The sequence below is a fragment of the Saccopteryx leptura genome, chromosome 4 (genome assembly GCF_036850995.1).
Source record: "Saccopteryx leptura isolate mSacLep1 chromosome 4, mSacLep1_pri_phased_curated, whole genome shotgun sequence".
NCBI lineage: Eukaryota > Metazoa > Chordata > Mammalia > Chiroptera > Emballonuridae > Saccopteryx > Saccopteryx leptura.
Genome location: NC_089506.1, coordinates 107,340,433 through 107,354,941, shown reverse-complemented (window position 1 = coordinate 107,354,941; position 14,509 = coordinate 107,340,433). Strand labels below are relative to the sequence as shown.

At 41.4% G+C, this 14,509-nt stretch overlaps 1 protein-coding gene across 1 annotated transcript in view; it reads right to left on the bottom strand.

The window, feature by feature from the left end:
• Window positions 1-14,509, bottom strand: part of WDFY2 (WD repeat and FYVE domain containing 2) — a 196,752-nt gene that overhangs the window by 85,369 nt on the left and 96,874 nt on the right. Inside the window, exon 3 of the mRNA XM_066380938.1 lies at window positions 5,414-5,487. Coding sequence (XP_066237035.1) covers window positions 5,414-5,487 — 74 coding nt within the window. The remainder of the gene's footprint in view (window positions 1-5,413; window positions 5,488-14,509) is intronic.

The window sequence follows — 14,509 nt, the reverse complement described above, 5'->3', positions numbered from 1 at the left end:
CTTCTTGGCTAAGCAAGACTCATAAACAAATGAGGTATTAGGCAGGGAACAAGCCTTTCACAGAAATTCTTTAAAAATGCAGAGTGGCTCCAGGACAGTAGAGTGGAATGAGGGAAAAGCCCAGGCTTCAAAGCACACAGAAGTCTCTAGCTCTGCAGAGAGCTGCTTCCTGGATAAGCAAGCCAGAGGAGACACATGTACTCTTCAGGTCTTAGTGTCCTTACCTGAGAAATGTGAGCAATACTACCTACACCGGATTATTGTAAAGCTGGATGAAGTGATGTATGTAAAGCAGAGAGCCTGGTGCACAGTAGCTGCCAAATAAATGTTTAGCTCTCTTTATTGTTCTCGTTCCTTTGGATAATCCATACTAAAAGTGATATATATGATAAGAATATAATAACCACAAGAACTAGAAAAACAACAAATCCATACATGGTCAGTATTATTTCTTTTTGTACAATGATGACTATCCTGAATGTTAACCATTATATAGGTCACTCTTTTCCTCTCATCACAATTAAACTTCCCATAACACATACATGAAATTAATTTTCAGAAAGCAGAGATTTTTATCATTTTAGGGCCTTCTTCAAGAAATTTCCAATAACTACGCATTTATCTTGGCAAGATTTTAATAAAAATTTTGGTTCATTAATAGTTTTTTTTTCTTTTTCTTTTTTTCCTGTATTTTCTGAAGCCGGAAACGGGGACAGTCAGACAGACTCCCGCATGCGCCTGACCGGGATCCACCTGGCATGCCCACCAGGGGGCGACGCTCTGACCACCAGGGGGCGATGCTCTGCCCCTCTGGGGTGTCGCTCTGTTGCGACTAGAGCCACTCTAGCGCCTGGGGCAGTGGCCAAGGAGCCATTCCCAGTGCCCGGGCCATCTTTGCTCCAACGGAGCCTTGGCTGCGGGAGGGGAAGAGAGAGACAGAGAGGAAGAAGAGGGGGAGGGGTGGAGAAGCAGATGGGCGCTTCTCCTGTGTGCCCTGGCCGGGAATTGAACCTGGGACCTCTGCACACCAAGCTGACACTCTACCACTGAGCCAACTGGCCAGGGCCCTCATTAATAGTTTTGATGAAGAGCTGACCAGGCAGTGGTGCAGTGGATAGAGTATATCGAACTGGGATGCGGAGGACCCAGGTTCAAAACCCTGAAGCCACCAGCCTGAGTGTGGGTTCATCTGGCTTGAGCGTGGGATCATAGACATGACCCCATGGTCACTGGCTTGAGCCCAGAGGTTGCTGGCTTGAAGCCCAAGGTCACTGGCTTGAGCAAAGGGTCACTTGCTCTGCTGTAGCTCCCGGTCAAAGCACATATGAGAAAGCAATGAACGAATAAGCAATCAATGAACAACTAAGGAGCCTCAACGAAGAATTGATGCTTTTCATCTCTCTCCCTTCCTGTCTGTCTGTCCCTATCTGTCCTTCTCTCTGACCCTCTCTGTCTCTGTCAAAAAAAAAAAAGTTTTGATGAAAAAGAAATATAAAGATTATACTATATATATATATACCTCTACAGCCATTATTCAGTAGGGTTGGTAAAAATTAGTTTAATGGAAATTTTTTAATTTCTGTGTTTGGACATTTCCTCACTAGTCTATTATCCCTCCTAAATACCTTAGAAAGTCTTCCTAAGTAGTGATGGGGGGAGATCTTCCCTGTCAGGAATCCAGTTCCTTTACCTAATGCTAACTATTCACCTTGCATCAAGCTTTTTATAATTAAACCCCAACTATCTTTTATATTTTATATACCATTAATCCTCTCCCCAAAGTGTTGATTTCTCTCCAAACAATTCCCTCCAAACATTTATTGCCCTTTCTCACCCTCATGTTTTTCTTTTCTATGTCTTATCTTTAGCTAATCAAATCCTAGCCCACCTTCTAAATTCAGCTGACATCCAATCTCCAAGGAGCTGCCCCAGACCAGACCACTCCCACTCCCTTCTGATCTCAGCCTTGCCAACATTACACTCATTGGTGTACTCTTACTTTTGCTGTTATTTTGTGTGTGTATTTAACTGATTTCATAACTACACTTTCCCCCAACTGAAAGGTAAGCTCTCTGAGACCAGATGCCACATGTTAGAAATGAGCATAATCTTTTGCTTAAATAATCTATTTAAATATATGTTGATTGGCTAGAATACATGAATTATTATGACAGTAAACTTTAAAGTTCTATTTTAGCATAAGTAGCAGTTAGTACAATCGGGCTGACTTCTTTCAACATTAGAACAGAAGGCATTTCTGAAAACTCACTGGCATAACTTCTTCCTCTATAACAGGATAATTCATTGCGAAAAATATTTTGAACAGCAACAGAATTATACAAATAAACTATCTCAGAACTTAAGAAGGTATTTATTACAACCAGCTATACTAAGTAATAATAGTGTTTTTACTTTAGTCAACAACTTATTGAATAAATTCTTCATTGTGTCCATAATTTGTATAAGGACCCACACTAAGACCCTCTGGGAGAGGAAATGAATAAAAAGACTGATCAAGCCCTCCACATTCAATACTGTGTTTAATGGAAAAGACTTCAAAACTTTTTACAAAACAAGTTAAATAAGCAATACAATACAGCTAACCTACTGAGTACTGTGTGTAATTAATTTCAATAGGTAGGGCTCAGAACCACCTGTGAAAAAGAAAAAAAGGGGGGGGAGTATAAAGGGGAAAAGACAGCATTTGAAAAACACCTTGCGAGACAACTGAGACTTTGCAGACCAAGATGGCAGAAGGGGTTTTGGGCTATAAGATCAGGAAAAGCAAGATACAGACATGAAAATATGCCCCCATCCCATTTTAGTTTCTGTCAGTTGGTGCTCTAACTTGTTTGTTCATGGGAAAAATAAAAGATCGTTCCTCTCCTACATCTCTAAACTGTCTGTCTTTCCCTCCTGTCTCAAAAGTCTCCCCATTCTTTCCCGAAGCTACAATAAATTCTCCAAATTTTTCTGGACACTTTTGCTGCTTGTCTACTATTACAGCTTGTTCCAGTGCTTACCATCTCTCCCCTTCCTTTGGCAGTTAAATTTTTGAAAGAATAGTTTATATTTAGTTCTACTTCCTAATCTACTACTCAGTTACATAAGGTTAACTGCCTCTTAAATCTTTTTATTCAGTAAAACAAAATGAAATAAGGATATACTTTCTGATTTCCTCCTTTCTTTGTTTTCAAACAAGTTAACCAGTATTTCTTTTTAAAATCTATTTACTATATTCAAGGAACAGAGAATGTCAAGTCTCTGAATAGACTGCTCGTGTCCAGAAAGTAAAGTGTTAAGCAGCTGAGACTCTAAGTCTTTTCAGTAAAAAAACTGTCACTGTGGTGAGCACTGAGAATTCTGGACCTCAAACATGCTGTGCTCTCAGTATACCTTTCCTGAACTCAGGTCTTCAGATGAGAATAGGTAGGGTATTCATCTTCTTCAGCAACATAAAAGAGGTTCTTTTAAGGAAATTATTTCATATAAGCGGGGCCCTTAATCTTGTTTAGAAGACCAGGGCTGAGAGAGGTTGCTGTCCAGACACTGTAACTGCTGCACCGAAAAAAGCACCTCAGTCCCGTCTCTGATCCATGCTTGCTTCTCCAGCTCCTTCTTTTGCTACAGAAATAGTGGCGAAGGCAGTCTCTTTTTTTACATACAATAAATAGCCAGAACTCTCCATAATTTACTTGGCTCACCTATCTTGCCTTCAAAACCAAATTTATCAGCACCCATTAACCACCTACACTGATTCCAAAAATGCCAAGAATCACTCATCTGTCGTGCACACTTAAGTCTTCTCAAGGATAGTGAGTGTTATAGATACCAGTCCATGAACTATTATTGGGCAATATATGGGTCCCCACTCTCACCTTTTCAGATTTCCCTTCTAATAAATACTTTAGTTCATTAGGCGATCCAATTATCTCCCGTTAGCTTTTAAAAATAGAAACATACCCCCCCCCCCACTTCCCACCTTTTAAAAATGGCTCTCCTTAAAGTAGACAAGATCTGTACCATGAATTTCTCTTCTGTCCTCCTAAGGAATAGAGTGTACAGAGCTATCAAATGCATTCAAAATTTTAGAAATTCCATAAATATTTGTCAATAGGCTGATATACATTTTACAATATTAAAGTCACCAAACAAATGTTTTGATAAAGATCAAATGGAAAATTTCAGATCCACCTCTTCAGACTCCTTGTAGGGGTCAGATCAATGGAGACCTACATTCCATAGGTTGAAATACATATTCAAAAATTAAAATAAGCAAGTTAAGCCATTAAATAAAATATGGTGTTTTCCTCCATTCTTGACAAATATACTTTCAACCGCCTCAAGGTACAGGTACAAATTTAGAACTTTTGGACTCCCTGAAGTTCCACGCCATGGTGTGATGATAGGGAGGACCAGCCCACACCCTTCTCTTTACATTCCCCAGTTCAATCAACACCTTGAGGGTCCCTGTGCCCATGTGTAGATGTCCTACCCACCTCAAACCTTAGCCATCCTCCAGGCTAAGACTACTAGTTTTATCCGGTACCCAGAGCAAGGTGGGGGCAGAGTAAGGGCTTAAGATGAGCACACCCCCCTGGCCTTTCAAATCTTTCATGCTGTGGTGAAGTTGACCAGAGTAGAGTCCTCTAATTCATGGGTCCCCAAGCAGGGCCTCTCTTGCCTAGAACTAAAGGCAAGACATACTGGGTAAGTTACCAAAATAGAGAATTTACCAGACCAGTTTGTTACTTTACACTAGTTGAAAACACATGCAAAAAGAAGATTAAAAGCAGTAAAATCTGAGATCCCAATCTCTAATAATTTTAGTTCCCTCAAGATATATAACTGAAGGGTTTATCTGGATCTACTCTTTAGAATAAATGTAGAGTCTGTGCTATCTTTACAAAGTTATACAAATTTACAGAATTATATTTGAATGCTACAGGGAATCAAGAGGACAATGAGGAACAGAAGAAAGAGGGGAAGGAAAAGAACATGGAGTATCAAAGACAAGATCAGATATAGTCTAAAAGAAGCCATTTCCCTTGTGCTGTCACTTGTGTGGGGAAGCATATGACACCATGATTAACCATCTGACCAAAGCCACTAGTATCACAGCTTGTTCCCACTAACACACAGATTCATAAAGTTCCCTAGTTGGCCTCATAATACCGCTAATTCTAGGCACTGTGTACACTGTAAGTCAAGCTGACCCTCACCAGAGACTGATGATCGCTCTCCCTGGACTTCACCACAGTCTGCTATACTGCAATTTCTACTTTACTTGGCAAGAAAATTCAGTTGTTAATTTGAAAAAAGAGCTAATAAATAATTCTCATCACAATACATATATACATGCTCCACAGGAAGGGAATTATTTCAACTGGAAATCTTATTTATGTGTACTTACTGAGATTGTACCATTGTCTAGACCTATGGACAGTCTTCTTGTTTCCGGATTAAAAGACATGCATGAACATGGAGCTGAAAGAAATGAACATGTTGATGAAATTAACAAAATGATGACTCTCATCGATTCAGGAGAGACTAGCTAAAAGTGTGTGGCTATTGGGGGGGGGGCACTACTTCCTGAATAACAGTTCATATAACTACTACTCACCAAAAATAAAAATAGTAAATTTACCACCAACCTTACTTTTTAGTTATCCTTTCAATCAATATAACAAATAAGATCTTCTCACACTGAACACGTTCAAGGGCCTAGGCCTCAGCTGTTCTGTCAGCATCAAATCTAAATCTGCTTGACTAGATTGATTAATAATATTTTGTGCTGGATGCTCCTTCTGTCATCAACCTATCTATCTCTCCGCTCAAATCCCAACTTTAATAGAAATAACCGATCTTTCCTGAACTAGGAAAACAAAAGAAAGATCTTATCATTCTCTACTGACCCGCCTCCCCAAAATAGATTTTTTGACTCTTAAATGATTTTGAGTATGAAAACTCACTGAAGCCTTTAATTCAGAGCGTTCAAGAATACACTGGAAGCTGCTAACTGAAAAAGACTGTGGATTTTTCTCAGTCTAAAAGAGAACCAAGTTGACACAGGACTGGGCTCTACAGGAAAGAAACCAGGTGTCAGTTTACCCTGTGCTGGACAGGGCCGCCCGGTTCTGCAACACTGACCTGAGCCGAAGTAAAATCAAGCATGCTTAGAAGCCACATGAGGCCAAGAGGTGCTTGCTAAAGTCAACTAACTTCCTGACACCTGCCTTCTTTACCTATGCTTATCTGTAAGAATGGAGGCCTTTTGACAATCTGTCCTATATGGAAACAGCTGTTCTAAAGAGTCCGACATAATTTTTTTAAACTGTCCTCATCTTCACAGTGGCCCTATAGATCATGAATTATTCATCATCATAATCATAACCAGCATCAGATATTCTTATTCCTACTTTTCACAGTTATGATTAGATGCCTTACCCAAGGTCAGACAGGAAGAAGAAGTTGGAGAAGTTTCAAAGACATAACTCAAACACAGGCCTATTTTCAAACATCCAACTTAGATTATCTTTAAACTATAAAAGAACTTCAAGATTTACTAACAGAGCCATTTCATAAACACATTACTTAGTAACATTTTTTCATTCTCTACAAAAGTGGTCTGAATAACAACAAAAAGATCTTTTAAACTACATAATCACATTTTTCTAGTTTTCAATCATGGCACATTTTTAGAAAATAGAAACATACAAGGAATGATCCCCACCCCCAAACTTCTACTAGTACAGAATATCTTCTTTCAGTTTAGCCATGAAACTAAAATAGATTCCCAAAAGAACACTGCTGGAAAAAAGTAACCAAATGATACTCAATGCACTACCTAAGAAAATTATTTGCCCTGCCCTATAAACTATGTTGGCAAAATTTCTATAGTCTCATAATCCCATAATAAAATTAAAATTTTACCCAATGAATTCATGAAAAATTATCATGCTAGCTAAAAACAAAATACACTGTGATTATAACTACATAAATTATATACACATGTAAAAATATACACAAAAAAACTAAATATAGTTGTGCTCGAGTGACAAAGATTACTTCTATAACATTATCATTATTTACGATTTTGATATTCCTGTTATAATTTTTAAATATCTAATGATTTCTTAAATATAAGTATGAGCAAAACTTGACTGCAACCCAAAAGACTATGGACTAATAAAAAATAAACTTATCATTCAGCTGCCTACCTGACTATGTAAAAGTATATATTTTCTGGGGTTTCTAAGATGTAGTGAAGTAGGCGGACATTCCAACTGCCAACTCCCTTGGATTACAATTTAATTTAAGAACAATCAATTTGAAAAATCAACTCTGGACTAAACAAAGAGGAGTCTATAACCAAGGATCACAGAAGAAGCCAAACTGAGACTGGTAGGAAGGGTGGAGATGCAGAAAGGGCTGCCCTGCTCCCAGAAGCTGAACAGCGGCTGAGGGTCCAGAGAGACTCTCACTGAGGGGAGGATCACCCTGAGAGGTGTGGGTGCTCAGCCCCAGTCCTGGAGCCCCAGCCTAGTGCCCCAGAGCCTAGAAGAGGCGCCCACACAGCATTTGGCAGAGAAGAGAGTCAGGTTTCTGTCTGCGAGAAACAGATGGAGCTCTCAGAGACACATGCTCCATCTTAAAGGGCCAGCGCAGAAAACCTCATTCACAGCCACTTACCATAGGCTCCAGTGGAAGGAGGGGCGAGAGGACTGGAGTTGTGTAAAGAGAGTTTAAAGTTGGTGGCCTAGGCAGAGATACCATGGGGGATGGCCACTGGAACCCCTGTGCTGAGTCATTCTTCAATACCACAGTCACCAATATTCTGAGGTGGACTAGTCCACTCTGAGTGACAAATGCCCCACCCTTGGGAGTCTCTCCTACTCCATCCATGGAGACTAGGTCATTCTGAAAAGCCAGGAAGCAGGAGGCCATCAGTGACTCAGTTTTCTGGCATTGAGGCCAGAGCTCTCTCCTCCCCTCAATCCCCATCACGCAACCAAGTCTATGGTGCTTCTGCCTCATGGGAAATTTAGTAGAAACTGCCTGGACTGTTGTCAGACCACATCTCTGTCTCAGAGGCCACACCCACAGGACTCCTGGGGCCCACTCTACTGAGGTCTCTGATAAAAGTCTGGACAGACTGACAGGTGGGGCTGAGGGGCGGGAGCCACACCCACCACCCTTTCTAATCCCTGAATTGCCACAGGCTCTAGACCAGGGGTCCCCAAACTACGGCCCACGGGCCGCATATGGCCCCCTGAGGTCATTTATTCGGCCCCGCCGCACTTCTGGAAGGGGCACCTCTTTCATTGGTGGTCAGTGAGAGGAGCATAGTTCCCATTGAAATACTGGTCAGTTTGTTGATTTAAATCTACTTGTTCCTTATTTTAAATATTGTATTTGTTCCCGTTTTGTTTTTTTACTTTAAGATATGTGCAATGTGCATAGGAATTTGTTCATAGTTTTTTTTTATAGTCCGGCCCTCCAACGGGCTGAGGAACAGTGAACTGGCCCCGTGTGTAAAAAGTTTGGAGACCCTTGCTCTAGACTCTAACAGAGGTGTTTTTCAGTGACCAATCCCAACAAGCAGCCAGCAGAGGTAGGACTCAGGGAACCTTGGCCTTTTAAGCAGACCTTCCCCCAAGTCCAGTGTGAGTAAAAGCCAGCCTAGGTATACAGTTTGGTATTTCCATGTGCACCTGGGTGCAAAGAGGCAGCCACAAACCCTGGATTGCTTGTAGCTCCAAGAAGATTGCTGAGGGCCAGTCACGGGCAGTGTCTCCCATTGGTCCACACCAGGTTTCTTCCAGGGAGGCCCAAGATTGGTACATCCAGTGGAAAGCTGTGGAAAGCATCGGTTTAGGACCTAACAACCCTGTAGTGGGGTATCCTAATGAAGGGCTCCTCACACTGGCCCAACTGAAGCAAGTTCTGCTTTCTGTGATCAGCACTGGCACAGCAGCTCATGTGCATTGGATAGGGTGGAACTTCACAGTCAGCCAGCCTGGGTGCTAAATATCCTGCCCTGCTGGGCTAGATTCCACAAGGGGAAGAAAGAGAGGCTTGGAGCATGGACACTTCCAGTGTGGGTCCCTGTGAGCCTATTGTTGGGTCTGGTTCGGGGGCTTAGCCATTTTCTGAGGGGGCACAGTCAGCTCCAGGAGAAAAGTCTCTCAGTCTTCTTCCCCGAGACCAGGGTCTCACTAGCTGAAGAACTTCTGCAGAGGGGACTGTCGGCCCCTCTTGATCAGAACCTGCTGCTCACCTTGCTGGGGAGTAATAAAATTTGAGTATCCAGCAGGGGCTGAGGGACAAGGCTCTGGAATAGGGGCCACACTCCCATATACTGAGCTCCTGACAAAGAGACCCCTGTAGTAGGGGATCCCACTAACACCGTATTCACAACCTCAGCTTTGCTAACCCTCCAAGCTTGCAACCTGTAGAGGGCCGGTTGAGTGAGGCCAATCTCAGCCCACATTACAGTTTTCCTACAGAAGACACTGTGGGAAGACCAGGTAGATGCAAGAAAAGGTGGAACAGCTGAAAGGTGAAGGCAAATCTTATGGAGCTTGGAGCTCTTATGGAGTAGCTGTCATCTCTAAGCAGGAGGAAGCTGATTCTTATACACAGGTTGGCCCCTCCCATACTACCCAGACACAAGAAAGGCAAACACAAACAATTAACAGAGAAGCAGCTCCAGACAGGTAGCCCACAGCACATTACCAACAATGGCTGACGCCAAACCAAGAAGACCTAGAACCAACACAACCAGTGGTGGGTGGGTAGCAGACTGTACCAACCCCAAACTCAGCTAACTATACAAGCAGCATGCCCAAAGGAGGAGTCTAGCAGGCACCAAACACTGGGGAGAATAAATATGCCCAACAGGACAGACACTGCACACATGACCAAGGTTGACCCTTAGAGCCAGCCAGCCTGAAGGGATAACCGCACCCATGAAAGGCCTAGCTGCATTCAATACTCACATACAACAGGAGGGAAAATGGTACCCTCAAGAAGCATTCCTAGAACAAGGAAAACAGGTGGCCTGGAGGGCAGTACCACCAAACCCACCTATCTCATAGAGACATCAAAATGAATTTCAAAGTCAGACAGTGCTACCTAACACACAGACAAAATGAGCAGACAAAGAAATATGACCCAAATGAGTCAACAAAAGAAATCCCCCAAAAAAGAATTAAATGAAATATAAGTGACCAAACTACTAGATGCAGAATTTAAAATAATGATTTTGAGGATGCTCAAGCCCTTAGAGCAACAATAAATGGTCATAATAAACACCTAAATAGATAGCAGGCATCAAAAAGGACACTGAACCTGACCAGGCAGTGGCGCAGTGGATAGAGAATCGGAATGGGATGCGGAGGAGCCAGGTTTGAGACACCGAGGTCACCAGCTTGAGTGCAGGCTCATCTGGTTTGAGCAAGGCTCACCAGCTTGAGGCCAAGGTTGCTGGCTTGAGCAAGGGGTCACTCGGTCTGCTGTAGCCCCCCCGCCAAGGCACATATGAGAAATCAATCAATGAACAACTAAGGATCCGCAATGAAGAATTGATGTTTCTCATTTCTCTCCCTTCTCGTCTGTCTGTCCCTATCTGTCCCTCTCTCTGACCCTCTCTGTCTCTGCCACAAAAAAGGACATTGAAATCATAAAAAAGAACCAGTCAGAAATGACAAATACAATATCAGAAATGAAGTCTGTATTAGAAGAAATCAACAGCAGTCTAGAAATGAAGCAGAGGATCAAGTCAGTGATTTAGAGGACAAGATAAACATAAGCAGAGAAGCAGAGCAGCAAAATGAAAAGAGGCACAAAAAGACTAAGGAGACTCTAAGAGAGCTTTGTGACAACATGAAGAGAGACAACATCCACATCACAGAAGTTCCTAAAGAAGAGAATGAACAAGGGATAGAAAACCTGTTTGAAAAAATCATAGCTGAAAAATTTCCCAAATTGATGAAGGAAAAAGTCACACAAGTTCAAGAAGCACAGAGTCCCATTAAAGAGGAACCAAAGGAGGCCTACACCAAGACACATCATAATTAAAATGCCAAAGTTAAGAGAAACAAAGAATCATAAAAGCTGCAAGAGAAAGGCAGTTAATTTACCTACAGAGGAGTCCCTATAAGGATGACATCTGACTTCTCAACAGAAACACTTGAGGCCAGAAGAGATTGGTAGAAAACATTCAAAGTGATGCAAAACAAGAACCTACAGTCAATACTACTATATCCAGAAAGGCTGTCATTTAAAATTGAGGAGAAATAAAAAGTTTGCCAGACAAAAGAGACTCAAGGAATTCATTACAACCAAACCATGTTAAGGGGTCTGCTGTAAAAAGAGCAAAGGAAAAGAGAAATCAAGAGAAAAAAGATTGTAGATTTAAATAATAAAATAGCAATAAAAAGTTCATATCAATAATAACTTTAAATGTAAACAAATTAAATGCTCAATCAAAGGACATAGGGTAGCTACATTGATAAGAAAATTGGACCCTTACATATACTGTCTACAAGAGACCCACCACAGAACAAAAGATACACATAGACTGAAAATAAAGGGATTGAAAAAAGTTATTTCATGCAAATCGAAATGGAAAAAAAAGCTGGACTAGCAATACTAATATCTGACAAAATACCCTTAAAACAAAGGCCATAGTGAGGGATAAAAAAGGTCACTCCATAATGATAAAAGGAACAATCCAGTAGGAGAATATAACCATTGTAAATATTTATGCACCTCATATAGGATCACCTAAGTATATAAAGCAGATTTTGATGGACATAAAGGGTGTTATAGTAATATAATGGTATAGTAATTAAATACATAGAAATATTAAAAAAGATGAAAGATATATAGAAATAAATTAGGGTATAATATTAATAGCCATTAAGGCAAATGAATAAGGCTATGCTGTCTGGATAGAAACTAATTTAGCTCGTACAGATATGATAGGCAGACTATGCCTTTTGCTCAGGGCCCAGTTACTGTGCGTGTGAAGTTATATATAGATAAAAAGTAGCTGGATGGCCTGACCAGGCAGTGGCACAGTGGATAGAGCATTGGACTGGAATGCAGAGGACCCAGGTTCGAGACCCCGAGGTCACCAACTTGAGCATGGGCTCATCTGGTTTGAGCAAAAGCTCACCAGCTTGGACCCAAGGTCGCTGGCTCAAGCAAGGGGTTACTTGGTCTGTTGTAGCTCCACAGACAAGGCACATATGAGAAAGCAATCAATGAACAACCAAGGTGTCACAACAAAAAACTAATGATTGATGCTTCTCATCTCTCTCCATTCCTGTCTGTCTGTCCCTATCTAATGTGATAATTCTGTAGATTAACATAAACAAGAAGCTTCCCTAGGCACACATTAAAAGTGACTTGATGTGACATTTTGGTAGATTAACATAAAAAGGGCTCCTTGCTAGGACCTCTCAAAATGGTGGTTTGATGTGACAATCCTGTAGATTAACATGTTAGAAGGCATAGGACAGAAAAAGTATTACTCCCACCTCCTGCAGCAGTAGTCACCCAGACTCCAACATTGAACATGGACTGTCTCCATGCCACTCTGACCAAGGACAACCTAAAGGAGCACACTGATGGGACCCCATTAAGCTGTACCCAGACACGCCAAAAAGGATTAGTGAGTAATAAACTGCCTGTGTGGCCCTTCCAACTAATTTGTGTGTTGGTCGTGTCCTTCCTCTGGTGGCAGTTGGTCTCAGTACTAATAACTAGAATCCTCATAGTGGCCTCAAGAGTTGTCTTGAAGAAGCTGCTAGCCCTACTGTTAAGCAGGAGTGTCTCACTGTGCGGGGAAGTCAGATCTGCATTGCCTGATCAACATAGAGCTTGGGGTCTACTGGGATAAGAAGTGAGATTGACAGCAATACTATAATAGTAGGGGATTATAATACCCTGCTAACATCAATGGAGAAATTCTCCAGACAGAAAATCAACAAAGAAACAGCAACCTACTTAAATGACATACTAGATCAACCGGATTTAATAGATACAAAGCAGCAGAATATACATTCTTTTCAGGTGCTCATGGAACATTCTCTAGGATAGACCACATGTTCGGACAGAAAACAAGTCTGAATAAATTTAAGAAGACTGAAATCATATCAAGCATCTTCTCTGATCACATGGCATGAAACTAGAAGTCAACTACAATAGGAAAACTAAAAAACATTCAAACACTTGGAGGCTAAATAGCATGTTATTAAATAATGAATGGGTTAACAGTGAGATAAAGGAAGAAATTAAAAATTTCCTTGAAACAAATGAAAATGAACATACAATAATTCAAAGTCTATGAGACACAGCAAAAGCAGTCCTGAAAGGGAAGATCATAGCATTACAGGAATAGTTTAAGAAACAAGAAAAAAACTCAAATAAACAACTTAACCCCACACCAAAAAGAAATAGAAAAATGACAACAAATAAAGCCCAGAGGAAGTAGAAGGAAGAAAATAGTAAAGATCAGAGTAGAAATATATGACATCAAGGCTAAAAAAAAAAAAAAAAAAAAAAGAAAACATCAATAAAACCAAGAGCTGGTTCTTAAAAAGGTAAACAAGATTGACAACCCTTTAACCAGACTAATCAAGAAAAGAAGAGAGAGAGGACTCAAATAAAATTAGAAATGAAAGTGGAGAAGTAACAACTGACACGGTAAAAATACAATGGATTGTATGAAAATATTACGAAGATCTATGTCAAAAAATCAGACAACCGCTCAGCGGTAGAGCGTCGGCCTAACGTGCGGAGGACCCAGGTTCGATTCCCGGCCAGGGCACATAGGAGAAGCGCCCATTTGCTTCTCCACCCCTCCGCCGCGCTTTCCTCTCTGTCTCTCTCTTCCCCTCCCGCAGCCAAGGCTCCACTGGAGCAAAGATGGCCCGGGCGCTGGGGATGGCTCTGTGGCCTCTGCCTCAGGCGCTAGAGTGGCTCTGGTCGCAACATGGCGACGCCCAGGATGGGCAGAGCATCGCCCCTGGTGGGCAGAGCGTCGCCCCATGGTGGGCGTGCCGGGTGGATCCTGGTCGGACGCATGTGGGAGTCTGTCTGACTGTCTCTCCCTGTTTCCAGCTTCAGAAAAATGAAAAAAAAAAAAAAAAAATCGGACAACCTAAGTGAAATGAAGAAATTCCTAGAAACATACAATCTTCCAAAACTGATTCTGGAAGAATCAGAAAACCTAAACAGACCAATTACAACAAATGAAATTGAAACAGTTATCAAAAAACTCCCAGCAAACAAAAGTGCTGGACCAGATGGCTTCACTGGCAAATTTTACCAAACATTCAAAGAAGAACTAACACCTATCCTTCTCAAGCTACTTCAAAAAATTCAAGAGAAGGCAAGACTTCCAAGCTCCTTTTATGAAGCAAGTATTATGCTCATTCTAAAACCAAGTAAAGACACTAGAAAGAGAGAAAACTGTAGGTCAATATCCCTGATGAAC